The following is a 20028-nucleotide window of genomic DNA, read 5'->3' on the forward strand; positions in this document are numbered from 1 at the left end:
GCCCATTGGTGGGACCAAATGCCAGCAAGAGAGACACCTCTCTAATTCAATAGGCCACAGATCTTTAATGCCCCAAAAGGAACTTTTAATAACTCAATAGCATGTCAATTGCTAAGCTTTAAGTTGAAATTATAAAAATTTAAGTTTAAGTTTTACCTTATGTAAGTAGGTAAGTTTTCTTCTAATTTATTCTCATTATAGTTGGTTAGTTAATTAATCATGGAGTTAGTCATAAAGTAAGTATTCTCCTCTACATTTATTTTAATTATAGTTAATTTGAATTTAATTAATTATTGAGTAAATCAATTAATTTGATGCTTGTAGTGATTGATGTAATAATTAACTAAACCTAGAGGTAAATAAAATAATTGCTCTCTAGCAGAGTTGGATAAAGAAAAGAAAAATGAAAGTGCAAAGTTTAATTTGGTCTTGGATCATGGAAAAAAAGAAAAGCGCGAAATCATACTCAAGCAAATCATATAGAATTCCTTAAGATGTTTATGTAGGTTTTCGTTTTGCAGACCATAAAAAGTGGGTAATAAGTGTATCAAACCTAATTTTAATTCAAATGATGCATCTACTGTCAGGTAAGCAATACCCAACGATTGTTGTTTATCAAGTGCCTCGGTAAATTGCCTAATGGTGCGATTTTGAGCCATGACTTCTAGTTAAAAAGATAGTTTGTCAACGATTTTTGTCATTGCTCTACCTCCTTCTTTGATTTCGTTGTCTGAAACTTCAGACCCGTCTGACCATTTATCCTGTCTTATTGTTTCTCTACATATTGCTCGAGCGATTTTCTTGATTTTGGGGTCAAACTCTAGTGGTTCTCTTGGATCTAACCTAATCATAAAGAGAAAATAACAAAAATTAGAATTTTTTCAATCCCTAACAACAAGGCCAAATTTTGATGGGTGTCAAGTCCACCTAAAATAAAATTTCTATGCCTAAATAGTAAATAAATAGAAGTATAGTGAGTAGGGTCAATCCCATAGAGACTAGGATATCTAAAATTGTCATTCGATTTAACAAAATTACATGCTAGGTAACTGTTGTGCCCACGATGTATGACGATCTGTGCTAAAATAAAAATGGGAATTAAATTTGATTAAAATAAAAAATAATTAAAATCAAAATAATAGTAAAGATAAACAGAAACGAAATTAGATTGAATAAAGCGATGTGATAATATTCTAACTTCAGGCTCAATTCTGACTCTTGTTTTGAACTGATCCTTGATAACAAATCTTTTCCTTCAACCGATAAGTTGGTTATAGTGGTCAATGATGCCTCAGACCACCAACCTTTCTGTGTCTAAATTAATTGCGGGAATGCCTAACAACTAACCCTTACCAAACGAACAACCACAAAATGCATATCCACGATTTAACACTTCGCTAGCTTTGTGAATTATAAGTGCCCAACTCGAATCAACAACTTCAATCATGCAAGTCGTTTAAATCTGATTTCTATGAGACGGTGTCCCTCTCCTAAATCAGAGAAGTAAAAAAATACCGAAATGAAAGTTTTTAAGTGCGAGTTCTAATCATATCTACTTTTTTGACTCAATTGGCATAAAAGTTTAGTCTTACTAAAATTTTTTAATCTAATCTAGTATTGAAGAGCTATTCGAAAAATTTAAAAGATAAAATATTAGAAAATTAAAATATTATCATAATGAAAAATTTAAAAGTATAATTTTACAATCTTAAAATAAATATCTTTTTGGCCCAAAACTTTTACACAACTCATATCTTTGACTCTTTTCTATTTTTCGGATTTTGCTTTTGCACCTAATCAAAAATCAAATAATAAGCTTAAAATTAATGACATTTCACTAAAAAATTATTAAAATTAAACATAATAATCGTAAATTGAACGTATTATCAAATTGATTGGTACATTGATAATGTAAATTTTTTTTAATTTTCTAAGTGAATTAAAAACTTTCACCTATGTTTAATTAATATTTTGAAAAATAAATGGAAGGCCAAACTTTTTAAGAGTTAAAAGAATCCAAATCTTTACTAAAATATTGTTTTAATTTATTGACTTAAAATATACACGCATTTAAGTAATACTTGTTTAATATAATTAAATTTAAATTTTGTTTATAATTATTTTTTATTTTTATCACAATTAAAATATCCATACTTAACCGAAAAAATAAAATAAACCTTTTACTAGCATTTAGTTTGGGCGAAGGAACTTAGGCCCACCTCAATTGAACATATTAGAAAAACCCATCGAAATGGTTCACCTTATGCTTGGATTAAGCAACTCAACTAAGGATTTGGACTTCAATTTTCTTTATTTAAATGTCAACAATTTGAAATTGATAAATTCAAAATCAATTTTAGACAATTCTAATCTAGATGTTGAATTTTTATAAGTGAGAATTTATAGATTAATAAATTTATATATTTCAAGCCATATTATGATTTTCCTTTCTCTAGTTATGCATGATGAAAATCATGTATTTAAAAAATTTTGGTTAAATATGCCAACCATATATTATAAACGTTTTATTTTTGAATCAAATAAGATATACCACAAATTAAGAATGAGTGGAATGAGATATCAATAACTTTTATATAGTACTTCTATAAGACATAACTTATCATAATGTTAATGATAAGGCACAATAGATAAAATTGAATTTAAGTTGTTGAACACAAGAGAAAATCAATTTAAAGAGGATTGAACCCTAATTTAGCGATCTGAAATGCAAGAGCAGGATAATTTGGTGGCAAGTAAAACTAAGTTAATTAATGGACATGTCCTACTCTTGCTCTTTTGTTACCAAATTATCCATGTTCATGAAAAAAAGTTTATGTGATACTTGGGAGGTTAATCCTTACTCCTACTTTCAACATTAAAAATGTGTACTTATTAAAATTCATTCATTATATGTACCTTAATAGTTCTTTAAATTATAAAAAAAAAAAAAAGAGTACCTTACATGTCAACGAGGCCTTAGTACTGTTAATAAAGGTGAAGGTTTTGGGTTTTAAGAACCTAGGTTTGAGACTTATCATATTTAATTATATATGTGGGTCTCTGAATTTTATCATGTGCGGTTGCTATATGTGTGGGTTTTAATCCAGTCTAATTAGTTCAATTAATTGGTTTTAATCTAGATTATATTTATTCTTAGTGTGTTTGGTTAAATAAATTTTAATTTCATCCTGTTAATTAATCAAACTATATTTAAAATGAATTTTTAATCCTATTTAATATAATGATGATTCAAATTTAAAACTTTTAAAAAAATAAGTTAACACCAACAGAAATTTAATTTAGATAGAAAGTAGTCTTAACTTTTTAAAGGGATTGCCTAATAAAATGATATATTATCCTGGATTCATCACATGAATAAAAGTGGATCATCTTCTATAATGCTTTTCTAAAAGACATTTTATCCTCCTCATCCATCATAGATAAAGACTAAAGTGAGCATTCAACATCAATTTAATTTGGCACATCAATCGTGTGAGTGTCCCTCCAAAAAAAAAAAAAAAAATTAGTGATTTTGGTACGCAACCCTTTCCATTTGTTGCTTGGTAGCTTTGTTGACGTTCCACTAGCATGATTTCATGGATGCAAATATGCTAAGCAATTCCTTAAATATTGTACTTTTTTTCTTCTCTTTAATAAATTGTGCACGTTTAAGAATTTAAATATATCTTTAAAAGAAAACTAGCTTAATTAGATGTATTCTAAACTATCTTTATTTTTAATGTAAATAATTTCATCATCAAGCAATAATCTTAGAATATATCATTATCAAGTCTTTTGGAAATATATATATATATATATAATAATAAATATAATTGAATCAAATACTTAATCTCATATGCGAAATTATGAAAGCGCTAAAAGCTCAATATTTATATATCAAAATTCATTTAGGAAGCATTTGGGAATTAGTATTTTGGAGTTTGAGTTTGGATTTAAAAAACAGTGTAAATTGAGTAATAAACTATTTAGAAATATAAAGTTCATTACTATTTATCAAATTCATGGACAGGAGCGTCACTAGAGGGGCTGGTATGGGCCTCGACCCTCTAAAATGTAAAATTATTTTTTTAATCCTTTAATTTTTTAAAAATTTTAAATTAGTAAAGGTAAAATTATACTTTGCCCCCCTAAAATTATAAAAATTTGATTTAATCCTTTACAAATTATAAAGATATAAACTATAGAAAATTAAAATTTCATCTGCCCCCCTAAAAAATTTTCTAGCTTCACCCCTGTCAATGGATTTGTTAGAAGCTTGTTTAGTAATGAATTTGAAATTTTTAATTTGATAAATCCATGTTTTAATACTTTTCTAATATAAGTTATATTGGAGAAAGGATTGTACGAAACTGTGATTTAATGTCATTCTTATCCCTTTTCAATGAGAGAATGATAAATCAAATTTTTTTTCCTGATTTTTAGCATTTTTAGTTGAATTTAAATTTTTTCAGGAGGAAAAAACTGAAAATCAGGAAAAAAAATTTTAACTTGTCATTTTCTCATTGGAAAGGGATAAGAATGATGTAGAATCACAATTTTATACAAGCCCTTCTCTTTTTCACTTCATTCTTACCATTTACATAATAATTGAAACCCAAATTCAAAATTTTAAATCCAAATCACGCATTAAACAATTATAAAATCTAATTTAATTTTGCAAACTTTCATAATTATACATCTTAAACTTTATTTAACTCTATTGTTATATTTGATGCACATATGAAACCTTCACAGTTTCTTTTCATGATGCGGAGTTTATTTAATTCCAAAGGGACAAGACCATGAACTAAGTATGTTTTAGGCCCTAAGATTCATATAAACACAAATACATAGCAACCGCTAGTTGCAAATTGTCATCATGAGACTAATTATCATTTATATCTATCAAATTATCAGTAAAACCAATGCTAAATGCATAAATTAGGGTTTAACTCTTTAAAAGTTACTCACATAAGAGCTAAACTTTTCAAAGTTATTACATAAGGGCTCAACATTTATAAAAGTCCTCAAATGAAGGATCAACTTTTCAAAATGGTTAAATAAAAACCTAACCTTTTTCGAAAGTGCTCAAATAAGAGTCAAAATTTTTCAAAATTGCTCAAATAAGGGCTTCTCAAAAGTTGTATATCAGATTTCAAATTATGCTCTAGTTGCTTTCTTTTCTTTTCAAGCAATATCTAGTTCAGGTGTTATGTATTTTATTTTAAACATGTTAATAATTACCAAAATTTTCCTATAAATTGAGCTATAGAGTGCCCTTATTTGAGCACTTCTGTAAATGTTAAATTCTTATTTGACCATTTTAAAAGGTTTGACGCTTATATGAGCAACTTCTAAAATGTTGAGTTCTAATTCAAGCATTTACTTGTAAAACCATTTTGACAATATAACTACTATAAATTTCTTTCTAGCTACAGATTGACCCATCCACCAGGTGAATAATAATGAAAAAAGGGTTTAAAGTATATGTAGAAGACCCTAAAAGCTTCAGTTGCTGTAGCCTCCAACTGCCTCCTCCACGCCAGCACGCCCACAAACAGCTTCACTCCACGCCATACACACCTGCAAAACGAACTAATAACTACAGCAAATAACGGCAAGGATAATTAACAGCAAAGAGATAACAGAAAAGAGGGATGATGAGAGTCTCAATTTCTTTTCATTTTTTGGGGGTTTTCGGCTATAAAAGACCATTTGTAAACCCTAAAACCAAGAATAAACCAGACCCAACAAATAACACAAATCCATCCCCCCCAAAAAAAACTACTCAGCAAACCCTAAAAGCTTCAGTTGCTGTAGCCTCCAACTGCCTCCTCCACGCCAGCACGCCCACAAACAGCTTCACTCCACGCCATACACACCTGCAAAACGAACTAATAACTACAGCAAATAACAGCAAGGATAATTAACAACAAAGAGATAACAGAAAAGAGGGATGATGAGAGTCTCAATTTCTTTTCATTTTTTGGGGGTTTTCGGCTATAAAAGACCATTTGTAAACAATGTAAAGGGGGGGATACAAATCTGTACAGAGAAGTTTGAATAGAAAAACGGGAACAGTTCAAGAGGTGATTTTAAAATCTCATTTTTCTGTAGATTTTGCTTTGAGTTCTTTGCTTTTTGTTATTTGTGTGTGTAAAAAATAAAATAAGCAGAAGCAAAAATACTTATCTTCATGAGGAGCCTTCGAATCCTTGTTGAATTCGTTGAAATCGAAGCTTGATGGGGATTTAGGAGGGTCCGATTTGATAACGTGGAGGCAAAGAGTGAAGAACCTTTTGGTTCAGTCGACTGAAGGGGAAAAGAGGTTGAAAATTTTTGAGAGAAAAGGGTTTTGAAACCTGTTTTGAGAAGAATATTCGGTCAGAGGTTATTATGGCCTTGCCTTTTCACCTTGAAAGGTCAATTTGTGCACCGAGTCCCTCTTATCCTACATTGATTTGTTTTTCAGCCTTGATTCTGTTTATTTGTTTTTACATTTTCCCTGTGATTTACGCATTGCTACAATTTGGTCCTTGTTTAAATGTTGTGTTTCAAAGCTTGGGATATTTTATTTTAGATCCCTGACCATTGGTGCATGTTTCATCTTACTTTAATCTTGGGTTTTATTAATTTTATTTGTTTATAGATCGTCCTCTTAATCTTATTTTTATTTTAATCGAGTTTTATTTACTTATTTATGTTTTTATTCATTTTTATTTAAGATTTTATTATTATTTTTAAAATTATCTTAACATCTTTTTAAATATTGCTTTAATTTGTTATTTCATTCATTTGTATAATTGTTTCTTTAAATTGTTTTATTATGTAAAATTTCTATTTTAAAATTTTCTTTATACATGTATTTTTGTATTCAAAATTTATACATTATACATTATATATTATTTTAAAATTTATATTATACATTACTTTTTATATATATTGTTGATTTCATATTATTTTATGTATACATCACTTCTTGAATTTATTCACATACATATATTTTTTTATATGTTTATACATAAGCTAGCTCTTTTAAAAAGTCTATTTTATTATAAATGTAGAAACCCATTCCTGCCCGGCCCACTAAATCAAAAAATAAAACTACCCAAACTTAAGCCCAAACCTTAGCCCAATACCTAAAACAAAAATAAAAGCCCTAACCTAACCGCCCATGCCAGGTCTATCACCACTTGCCTGGCCACCGCCTCTGCTTCCACTGACAGGTCAAATTCACCGCCACAGCACCTGCAAGCCATTAAAATGAAAGGACAACAAAAATATAAAAATCATGTAATGGCTATAAAAAGTCAAGCAAAAACCATTGTACAGATTGGGCATTTTTTTCTTAGCAAATACAAAAAGCACTTGACAACTTTTAGATCTAAAACACAAACGAAAGCAGAGATCTTAGCAACACCAAAGAAATAGGAAAATAAAAGTTGAAATACCAAGAATCGAAATCTAAAACAAAAGGTGATATTACATCATTATTATTTCCTTTCTATTTACTTATTTTTTCTTTTTTATTTTCGAATTTGTTTACCATCATATACACATATATCATAAGTACATAAAAAAATACAAAAAAAGTAAAAAAAAAATATATCTTCGGGGTTCCGGCCACTACGCGCGGTGGCCTACGACGGCGACCGACGGCGGGTTGTTCGCCGGACCTTGACTCCGGCTAGAGGGCGAGAGAGAGGGAATGAGAGAGCAACTTTTTTTAAGGAGGATAGCATAAATGAATTTTGCCCAAAAAACTTGGCTTTTATAGCCTTAAAAAACGGCAGCGTTTTGGGGTTCCCTCCCCAGACGCAAAACGACGTCGTTTTGGGGAGGGAACCCGTGACCCGACCCGCCTGGGGAGAGGATCCGCGTGTTTTTTAAGAGGAAGGGCTATTTACGCATTTAGCCCTTCCGCATTTTCATGTATCTACAATCAAGTTATTTCTACTTTTAATTCGGCCCTAGATTTTGTCCCGCTTTTCAATTTGGTCCTCGGCCACGCGCTGCGCTTTAGAATGGGGGAATATTGCATTTTCAGTACCTCTAGGTTGCGCACATGTTGCAATTTGGTCGTTTTCTTTTTTATTCTCTTTGAAATTCGCCCCAAAATTCGTTTTTGTTTCGATTTTCTCCGTCCTTTACTTTTTCTCATTATTTTACTTTAATTTTAATATTATTCATGCTATTGTATTTTATTCTGTTATTATTATATTTTTGTTTATTAGTGTCCCATCATTATTTTTTACTTAATACTTATATATATATATTACAAAGTATTATTAATAGCCTTTAATATTATTGCTTTTGTTAATATATTTGTATTCACATATATATACTTTTAATTATACCCCATGCTACGTATATATGTATATCAATATTATATTATGTATATTTCTCTTTTCTAAATACTATATATGCATATATATTTTTACATATTATGTGTACATTTTCTAATATATATATATTATGTACATACTTTTAATATTATCATGTATTTGTTTTTCATATATATGTATGTATATTTATGCAATATCTTTAATAGTTGTTTTCTAACATTATTATCATTTATAATATATGCGTATCATATATACATCCTTTTAGTATTGTGTTTTTCTATATATTACGTATATGTTTTTAATAACTATATTATGTATATACTATTACTATATCTATTTATGTAGCATTATTTTTACTATTATTATTGTTCCTAGCATATATACTATGTATACACTCTTAATACAATATTTCTTAATACCGTATTATGCCCATGTTATTATTATATCAATTTTACCCTATTATATTTACTATTAATATTTGTATGTATTTCATTATACGCGTATATATATATGCTTTTATATATAGCATTATTTTTATGTATCATTATATTTTTACTATGCTTATTATTCTCACTATTGTTACTTATTATTTTTATTTTAATAATATTATTTACATCATTATTATCATTACAATTTGTTATCCTCTTTATTTTGTTACTATCGATATTAGCACCCTTTCTATTACAATCACTTTATTTAATATCGCCATTATGAATTTTTATTGCTATTATTATTATTCTATTTACTATATTATTTTTATTTTTACTACTATTGCTATCATCATTACTATTATATTATTAGCATATTATTTTATTATTATTATCATCCTTATTAACACATTTTTACCTTTTAGCAACATTATTATTATTTTTCTTTTCTATTTTATATATCACTTATTTATTTATCGGTTTACTATTAAGTTTCCTTTTACTTATTCTTATTATTCTTGTTTATTTTTACTTTCATCGTTATTTATTATTTTTACCTATTATTCTCTTCTTTTACATAGCTTGTTTGCTTCTTTCATTTTTGTCATTTATACTACTCATTTATTATTATGCTTGTAAACATCATGATTTATTTCTTTTCGTTTTTTTACAAATTTGCGTTATATCATCCTTTACCCAACAAAAATAATCTTTTCATAAAAAGTGATACTCCGTATTTGGAATTTCGAGAAAATCGTGCCCTAACTTACTGGGTTTCGATTTTTCTCATTTTACCTAAATAACGGAATACTCCTTTAAATCGCAATACGAGCTTTAAAAAAGGCTTATTTTCGGAGATGCGGGGTGTGGTGCCCTAACTTACTAGGTATGACATTCTGTTACTTCGAAATAAGATTTTTCGCGAATAAAGGCAAAATTCGGTGTTAGGAAATTCGAGGAAACGTGCCCTAACTGACTGGGTTTCGATTTTTCTCGTTCACCCTAACTAATCAAATACCCCTTTTTTAAAAAAGGGTTAAAATACATGAATTTCGAATAAAGGCAAGCTCGTTCTCAAAGTTCGAAATGTCATGTCCTAACATTACTAGATGTGACGTTTTATTATTGCGAAATGAGGGAGTCATTAACATCCGTTTAACTTGTTCGATCATTTTTAGATCAGCTTTAATTCAAAAAGGGATTGTGTTTTAAATTCTTTCAAGTTTTCAAATCTTCGACACTAAGACACTAATTAATCAACTAGGTACCAATTTTGGGCGTATCGAGGGTGCTAATCTTTCCTCGTGCTTAACCGACTCCCGAACCTATTTTCTTGATTTACGTGGACCAAAATCGTTTTTTAAATAAATCAAACCATTTATTAAAAACAACCACTTTTACGAGGTGACCCGATCACACCTCATCAAAAAAGACTGATGGCGACTCCCGTTCTTTCATTTTCCAAAACCAAAGTCGATTCCTATTTTCCAAAAAATGGTTACGACAATAAATATATATATTTTCAACACTTTCATCTGTTATTTTATACATATAATTTTTTTAAAATATATTTATATATATTTGTGTTTTAAAATTTATTACATATATAATTTAAGATAAAATTAATTTAATTTTATACTTCATATTTTAATTCCATATTTATCTTAGCATACAATTGTTTCTAAAATTTATTCATATGTAAATAATTCATATTAGATTATTTTTGCTATAGTCCACGTCATTGATTTCTCATATTATTCCATGTAAATAGTTTTCTATGTATTCCTTTAAAGTTATTTATGTGTATAATTTATTTCTTTTAAGGACTATATTTAAGTTGTACAATTTACTTATTTTACTGAACTTTCATATCTTATTATTTTTGTGCATATATCATCAATACGTATCATTAATCCAAAATTAATTTATTTCATATAAATTTATTTTATACATTGCTTATTTCAAAATTCTTTTTACACATACATACATATATTAAAACATATGCTTGATTTATAAGCATCACTCAATTCATACATTTTATACATATAGTTTTTGCATACATAATTATTATATACTATTAATCTCATGCTATTTTTTACAAATAATTATTTCTATGTACATATGCATGTTTTGTAAATCTATTATCATGTATTTTATTATTCTTTTATATTTTATATAAACTATCATGTATATTGTTAATTTTAAATGAATTTGTGTTTAAAATATCTTGCATGTTATTCAATTCAAATGTTTTAATACTTATTTCAATAATTATATATTCTTAGTTTTTATGCAAATTAATCTACTCATATAGTATGTATATTATGTGTTCATTAATTCATAATTATTATAAAAATTGTCTTATACTACATCTTTTGCTAATTTCCGCTTTATTTTGTACATGTTTTGTGGGTTGTTTTACATTTATTGTTGTGGTATATTATTTAGTCACTGTTTTATCAATTACTCTCCATTCATGATTAAGAATTTGGTTATATTTTACTTAGAATAGTTGTACATAATTGTTGGATTTATTAAATTGAGGCTTATTATATCATATTATTTCCTGTTCATTGATCCTTTTCTATGCAAATGTTTCGATACAATGCATTAAGTGTTCTACCTATTTTAAAACAAATAAATGTGTTTTGAGTGAATTTTCAATTTTCCTTATTATTCAAAAATTCTGAAATAAGGCAATATCCAATATTTAAGAATTCAAAAAATTGTGCTCAATCGTGCTGGGTATGGTTTTTTCGGTGAACTAAATATTTGGATAACCTTTTATAATTTTAGTGTACGAGTTTTTGAAAGTAAAAAATCGATCATATTTTTGAAGGTATAAAGGATCGTATCCAATCGTGCTGGGTATGATGCTGCATATCTTTGAAACAAGAGAATTTTGACAGTTAACTTGAACTATTCACACATTTTAAAGAATCATGCTTTGAAAGATCTTTTTTTCTTAAAATCTTTGATATAAGGATCGCATCGAATCAATTTGGTACCAATTTTTGGGCGTAATGAGGGTGCTCACCCTTCCTCATGCATAACCGACTCCCGAACCCATTTGTTTTTGATTTTACGCGAACCAAAATTGTCTTTAATGGAACAAAACATTTTAGTAGGTGGCCCAATCACACCTAAACCGAGAGATTGGTGGCGACTCCAAATTTTTGTTTTAAAAAGTCGATTCTCGTTTTTCTCTAAAAAAAATGGTTTCGACGGTATAATTTGGCATTTAAAGTATACCCTTTTTCTTAGTATATAATTTTTTTTATACCCTTTTTCTTAGTATATAATTTTTTTTCGTTCAAATTGGTCTCTATCTAAAGTTACATTCTGTTAATCAATTCAATTCATTACCGTTGAAAAAACGGGTTGAACTATGGTTCAATAGAATGTGCCATGTGGCACTTCAATCCAATTAGAAAGTGCCACGTAACATTCATATGTTATAACAATAAAAATAGATTAAAATTTTAAAAACAAATAAAAATTATAAAAATTTAAAAATAATTTAATTAATAAAAAAATTATAGAACACTACCCTTTAACTTTGGCTAGAATTGATTGATCATTTACTGATGTTGTTCGACCATTGACTGGCATTATCTAATAGTATTTTCAAGGTTTATATTAGAAAATTATTTAAAACTTTAAAAATATTTTCCTCACAATAATTTTTAAAATTTTAAAAATATATTTCTAATATATAAAATTTAGGTATCAATGTGAGCTAAAATATTTAGGTACCAAAATGAGAAAAATGGTATACTTTAATGGCCAAATGATACTTTAAGCTAAAAATAAAATACTGAAAGTGAAAAACTAAAACTATAAGAGATAATAGTTATTTTGATGATTAATATATTAGCAGTAAAACATATATCACTTTATATGTTTTTATTTTTAAAATAATAATTTTTATTACTATTTTCTTAATAAAATTGGCCTTTTGAATGTAAAGATTGAATTTCATAAAAATTCAGACTTTAAAACTTAATTGCATTACTGTGGCTGGTTGGAACGAAAGTGTTTCATAATACGTTAAGTCATTTATGTAATGAGGTTAATGTGCATATAGAATATTTTGAGGCACATATGGCTTGAAAACAAGGACTCAAGCAATATTTTGTTATATAATTTATAAACTCTTCAAATACTTAAATCACAGGATATTATATTTTTTAACTATATTTAAATCCACAATCTTCATATTAATATGATAAAAATAATACCAATTCAATTAAGTAACTGTACTTAAACCCAAGGTTTTAAAAATTTTAAGTAACTTATTTAGATCAACTGTGTACCTCAACAACATCATACTTCAACAAAGTTGAGATGATTTTGATAAGAGGATAAAGAAGGGGAAGGATATGTACAAGGAAGATTGGACCACCCTCCAAAGGAGAGGGTAGGAATAGTTTTCAATTTCATACCACACCCTAATTCATGGTCCCCAACCAATTTCCCTAATACCTTTTCATTTTAAACTCTTTACAAATAAGTTGCACTTTTTCCTCAAATATTTCAACTTTAATATCTCTAATTTTCCACCATCTTTAAATACAAATTTTGTTCCTCTAAATTAATACATCCATCACAAAATATGATCAAATTGGTAATTAAACATAAATTATAGTAAATTTAGATAAGATTTAAACTACAATAAAAATTTAAACCAAAAATACATATATAATTTACGTAAATAAAAACTTGAAATTATAAACAATTGTTTTTTTAAATAAACCAACCCATAATTGTTTTTATACATAAAAAATTATATTAAAAAAAAGCCACATATTGCCTAATTTATGTTCATCCATGCGTTTTCCAAGAATGTTCTGTATTCTTGAAAAAATCGAAGGAAAAGAAAGACAACTTCCTGCCGAGAGAGGAAAATAAAAGCTGTAATTTTTTTTGGTGCATCAAATCAATTGCTCAAATGCATCACATGTTTTGTCTTGTCTTGTTTAAGAGCATGTTATTTAGAGTCACATTAAAAATTTGTAAATTTAATTTTTATGTTAGATAGAATTTAGTACATATTTGATTCACTACTATCTTTCGAAATGCATAACTCTTTCAACCCTTCTAAGCATTCTGATACTTAAATCTTCCAAGCTGTGATTTTTTTTTTGTTGTTGTACACAAACAAATAATAATAATGGCATATTATTTGATATCTATTACAGAAAAAAAAAAACTACCAATATTTATAAATTGTTGCAATGTGGAAAAGATTATATAAAATAATGACGTTTGTCATTTGTCTTTTTTTCAATAGTTTTATGTCATATTAACATTTTCATAATAAATTTTAGTATTTTTATCTTAAAAAAATCAAATCAAATTAAAATCTTAAAATTTAGGATGAAATTACTAATGTAACAATGCTATTTAAAAGGAATCAAATATTACACAAAATGAATTTAAAAAGAATATTTGGATATAATGAAAAGAAAAGAAAAACTGAAAAAGGCATTTAAAAAAGTTGAGCAATGTAACCATAATATCTGGGAAAAAAACAAAACCAAAATTCAGGAAGAGAAGGGCATGTCATGTGTAGAGTAAAATAGGAGGAAATACAGGGTAAGCTGTCTCTTCCCCTACTTTGCGTGATAAATATATAATAAGGAAAGGAAGGAGCGGTTTTAGGGAAGTAGTTTGAGTAAAAATAACAATGGAGCGCAATGAGAGTGGCATCCACAACGTTAACGACGATTACAATACAGAACTTCTGCCTCAGCGAGATGAAAGGTCGTCGTCTTCATGGCGTCTCAACCTGGACGAGTTTCGCCTTCCCCAACAAAGCTTATCCTCTCGGGACGATCCTTTCTCTCGCCTGCTTTGTACCCCTAGTAAGTTCCTTTCTTCTCTTTTTTCCTTCTGCTTCCTTTCTACCTATAAAAGGAGAGCAATCTATGAAGAACAACAAATGCTTTCAAAATAGTATTGAATTGAACTCCAAATTTAGATTTCTCTTTTCTCTTGTGAAGAGAAAGAAGTCCGATGAATCCAGTCTTTTTTCTTAAAAGAAAGGGTTGTTTGGATTTCAACGTAACATATTAATGGTTAGCTGATTTTCAACCAAACCTTTAGTTGATTTCTTTTCTTTTCTTTTCTTCTTCTGTTGTTTTAAGAGGACAACAAGAACATTGATTGGAGGAATTAAATATTACACATGAAATACTGGTTTATGCTCTTTTCTGAAGAATTTCGTTTCAACAGCTTTACTGTGGAGAGAAATATTGTGAGAATTTTGTTTTATTTTTTGCATAATTTCTAACTGTTGGCTGGTCCTTGTTTGTGCGAAGAGTCATATACAAAACGATACTTAAAAATTCAGAGTCCTCATTTTTGCCTAAATTGCATGTGTATTATTAATGCTTATCTTTCTACTTTTTGGTAAGGAAATCCCATGATTGAAGAAGGTAAGTCATTAAGTAGCAACTTGAAATTTGAATTTCTGACAATCCATAAAAGGAAATTGTTAATAATGATTAGATGAGTCTTATAACGAATTAATTGCTATATGATGAATATTAGTAGAATCAGTGCATTATTGTTAATAATTTTATCACTTTTTTTTTATACTGATATATATGTACATGATCCAGGCAATTTTTCCTAATTAGCTAGTGGAATCCTACTACATTGTCTCTCAAACTTTTAGGTCAGGTTTGGCCAAAGTAGCTTAGCACTTATAAAGCTTTAGGGACCTTATTTGTCATCATCTTCTTTTTCTATTCATAAAGTTTCTAGGATATTAAAAAAGAAAAAGAAAAAGAAAAAGAAAACAATCACTATCGATTTTAAAATGAAATTATGTATCCAAATAATATATTTAAAAATAATCTTAAATCAACTTATAAAATTTATTATTTTATTAATTATATAGGAATAATTACCTTATTTAAAATCACACCATTTTGAACCTAAATGGTAATTTATTGGTTGATTGTAATTTATTGGTTGATTGTTTATTTTATTTAAAAATTGTTTTAGGTTCAATTCGTAAGAGTGTTATTTGTTGAGTGTTAGTAGTGATTTAATTTACTCCTATTAATTGGGTGCAATGGTAAGGCACATTATATTCTAAAAGAAGATGTAGATTCAAATCTTGAAAACGATATTGTTGAGAAAATGAATTATGAACTACAATTGAGGAGGAATCAACTCTCTTATTGAGAGAAATCTTTGAAGTGTGTCTTTATTAGAAAAATTTGAGGAGAGCTCAAAGAAATTTATAGAATTTATCGAAACGCTTAGGGTCCATCAATAAAATCAATCATAAACACCTTAAGTCGTTCAATGTTCAAATTAACTACTAAAAAATAACACTGCAAAAACTTTTCTCCATTTCCCCTAACACGTAAAATGAAAAAAAAAACATGAATTTCATAGCAAACTTTCTTTTTTTTTCGAAGGGGCCATTGTTGTTTAATAAACTAAGCATAGAATATCATTGAACAAAAAAAAAAAAAACTAATTATAGAATATTAGGTGCTATAGAGGCAGAAGTGTTTTTCTCCATTGTCCCAACAATATATGCAAATATCATTATTAAGCGCACTTTTCTAGGGAATTCAGCCCTTGATGAAATAATATAATAAATAATAATAATAACACTTAAGAGATGAGACCTAGGACAAAATTGAAGAGCAATCGAGGATCCAGCTTAATTTCTTCTATTTGTGGTGAATTTCTAAGGCCTAAATTGATTTTTCTTACACATGAAATTAAATTATAAACAAAATGCTAAGCTGACACTAGTTATGGGATCTTTTGTAATGTTATACAATATATATATATATATAATGAATTTTTAGCGCTTTTAGCTTTATAGATAAAGTTGTTTTATTTTTAAATTTGTATTTTTATTAAATCTGATGAAAAAATTAATATTTGTTAACTTTATTAAAAATACATATCGTGAGTTGTTATGTAGATAATATGTTAACATTTAATTAATTTTAATAATTTTAATAACTTTAATGATTTTAAAATTTTAAAAATAGTTTTTATAATTTTTTGAATTTTTAAAATTTTAAAAATTAATTAAATGCTGGCATGTAATCTACGTAGTAATCCATGTGTATGTCACTTTAACAAAGTTAACAAACATTATTTTTTTATCTATTTTGGAGTAATTTGATAAAAAATATAAATTTAATAACTAAAAGAGATAAGTTAATGGAGTTTTAACTCGATTGACATAGACATTGTTACCAATATAGGAGGATGTATATTGAATGTGCTAAAGCGTATTATCTTATTATTTATGAGTTTAACAAATATGATCGAACCTATAATAAAATTATTAAAAAATTAAAAAATAAAAATTAAATGAATAAATAAGATACTTTTTTCCTTAAAAATTGAAGGATGAAAATAATTCATCATGAAAAGAAAAAAAGCATCTCAAGATTTTGTGTATGCATTTGCTAGCTGTAAAGGAAATCTTCTGATTGCAACATAGACAGTCAGGAAGAAGCTGACCAACATCTATTCCAGATATTGATGTATTTTATGAACATATTTTTTTTTTCCTGGACTCATATTATTATGTACATATGTAAAGATACATCAATCCAATATGTATAAATATATTAATACGCCAATAAAATTTTTAAATTTTAAGTATTTAATTTTCAACTTAAATAAATATAAAAATACTTTAAAATATTAATTAAATGCAAAAATCATATTTTATTTTAAATTTAATTATGAAATAAATAAAAACAGTTAAAATTGCCTTTAAAAAAGAAAACTTGTTATAGATTAATTCTAGCTAGCAGGTATAAACCGGCCCAAGCAGGTATGAGTGGTACCTAAAACCACAATGCTACTTTATTGATATTACCCCTTAATTTAACTTTATATCTTTTGATATTTTAGCTTTTTTTAGTTAAATTTATTTATTAATCTTTTAAAAACGTTAAAATGTATTTTTAATAGAAATGTAATGTTATTTAAATCGGATCGATAATCAAATTGATTAGGTTACTGATTTGCTGGTTCGATCGTTTCAATCGGTCCAATCGGTATGATTAAAAATTATTATAAATTTATTTTTTTAAAATCTATTTTAGTCAGTTCTCAATCTAACTGACTCAAAGCTACTCTCCAAACCTGTCCTTGATCGGTTCCTGGTTCAATTGATTTGACCGATCGATTCAGTCCCGTTCAAACAACACTAAAATATTAAAATTTTAACAATATTAATATGGCAACCCACATAACAATCTTAGGATATTTCATGTCCACATGACCTTACTTGTCTTATTTGTCATGTTAACAAATAATTTAAAATTTATAAAATGTTTAAAATTTTAATATTTTAGTCAGTACTTCCATTAAAAATAGCAATTTAACTCTTTTCAAAAAGTGTAAGGTCAAATTTGACAGTTTTTAAAGGTGGATAGTTAAATCTAACATTATATCTATAGATATATTTTACCTTTCAAATCAATACGTGTCAATAGATACGGAGGATATTGAATGATACATAAAACTCTGATTTCGTTATTACCCTATGTTGTTTCCCCATGTAGTAATTAATGAAGACTTGTTGTAATGATGTTATGGTTATTTTTGGGTTCCCTTTCATTCAGAGAAACAGCGGAAGGTTTCAGAGTACTACAAAAAGCAAGAAAGGCTCCTTGCAGGATTTAATGAGATGGAGACCATGAATGAGATGGGTTGTTTGCCCGATAGCCTAACCGAGGTTGTTTCTTCTTCACTGGTTTTTACATCTGCTTCTCATTATGCCTTAAACATCAAATACAACTAAACAAATCAATGCATTGTAAATGTTATATTAATAGTGAATACCTTGCTGTATTCAGGATGAAATGAAGCAACTTGCAAGGAGTGAGAGGATGGCAGTTCATGTGTCTAACGCTGCCAATTTGGTGCTTTTTGGTGCCAAAGTATTTGCCTCTATTGAAAGCAAATCTTTGGCAGTCATTGCATCAACTTTGGATTCACTCTTGGATCTCCTGTCGGGATTTATTCTATGGTTCACTGCGCAAGCCATGAGAACCCCCAATCAATATCACTATCCAATTGGAAAGAAACGAATGCAGCCCGTCGTAAGTTATTTCTCGATAAAATAAATGTATATATATTTCTTTCCTGTCACCGCAAATATGTCCATTAACCAAGCTTTGACTTTCCAGGGTATCATTGTTTTTGCTTCAGTAATGGCAACTCTAGGATTACAAATATTGCTGGAGTCTGTCAGGGAACTGATTGCAAAGGTGTGTGCTACTCAGCTACCATCAAATCATTTTGGTATGGCCATTGGCCACAACGTTTTTACTTATTTGGTTCCTTTTGTATAGTCCCATCCGGAGATCAATCATATGCAAGAGAAATGGATGATCGGGATTATGGTTTTGGTAACGGTGGTGAAGTTCGTCCTCATGGTCTATTGCCGGCAGTTCAAAAACGAAATCGTTAGAGCCTACGCGCAGGATCATTTCTTCGATGTGGTTACTAACTCAGTTGGTTTAGCAACAGCTGTTCTAGCTATTCATATCCGCTGGTGGATTGATCCAACTGGAGCTATAATTGTGAGTTAAATAAAATATTTCCTCTCAATCACATGCATGCTACTAATATGCTTATTAGCTCATTGCTTCATAATTGCAGATAGCACTATACACGATGAGTACCTGGGCCAGAACAGTGATTGAGAATGTATGGTCACTAATTGGAAGAAGTGCACCACCTGATTTTCTAGCAAAATTGACGTATCTGATATGGAACCACCATGAAGAGATACAACACATTGACACAGTAAGGGCATATACATTTGGTTCCCATTACTTTGTGGAGGTTGACATAGTGTTGCCTGAAGACATGCTGCTGAACAAAGCACACAACATTGGTGAGAAACTGCAGGAGAAGCTAGAGCAGCTACCAGAAGTTGAGCGAGCCTTTGTGCATATCGATTTTGAGTTTACACATAGGCCTGAACATAAGACCATGGTCTGAGTCCGATGCTTGCATCGGTGTGGTTTGATCTCCCAACTCATTATTGTGCTTTCATACTTCATAATTTGTTCACCCCTTAGTGTCTCTCCTGCTTGTAGTCCCAAATGCTACATAATTTTACTTGTCGTATTATATCATTAACTACGCATTGCATGAATCTCTCTCATTTTTCGGTTGGTTACACTAGGATAATATGTGATTTCATAATTACGTTCATAATATGTTTAAAAATTTTGTTCATAATT

At 28.4% G+C, this 20028-nt stretch overlaps 1 protein-coding gene and 1 long non-coding RNA gene across 2 annotated transcripts; one reads left to right on the forward strand and one right to left on the reverse strand.

The window, feature by feature from the left end:
- Positions 1-5339: 5339 nt before the first annotated feature.
- On the reverse strand, positions 5340-6369 carry LOC108485395 (uncharacterized). Its single transcript, XR_001871301.2, has 2 exons — positions 5798-6369; positions 5340-5583 (listed from the first exon to the last, which is right to left on the reverse strand). It is a non-coding gene; the product is annotated as an uncharacterized LOC108485395 (long non-coding RNA).
- A 7884-nt stretch (positions 6370-14253) lies between these two features.
- On the forward strand, positions 14254-20026 carry LOC108485367 (metal tolerance protein 10-like). Its single transcript, XM_017789176.2, has 6 exons — positions 14254-14640; positions 18397-18509; positions 18631-18876; positions 18964-19044; positions 19129-19359; positions 19439-20026. The coding sequence occupies exons 1-6, from the start codon at positions 14463-14465 to the stop codon at positions 19781-19783; spliced, it is 1194 nt and encodes a 397-aa protein (XP_017644665.1). The 5' UTR covers positions 14254-14462; the 3' UTR covers positions 19784-20026.
- The last annotated feature ends 2 nt before the right edge of the window (positions 20027-20028 follow it).

This window comes from Gossypium arboreum, chromosome 1 (assembly GCF_025698485.1).
Source record: "Gossypium arboreum isolate Shixiya-1 chromosome 1, ASM2569848v2, whole genome shotgun sequence".
NCBI classification, from domain to species: domain Eukaryota; kingdom Viridiplantae; phylum Streptophyta; class Magnoliopsida; order Malvales; family Malvaceae; genus Gossypium; species Gossypium arboreum.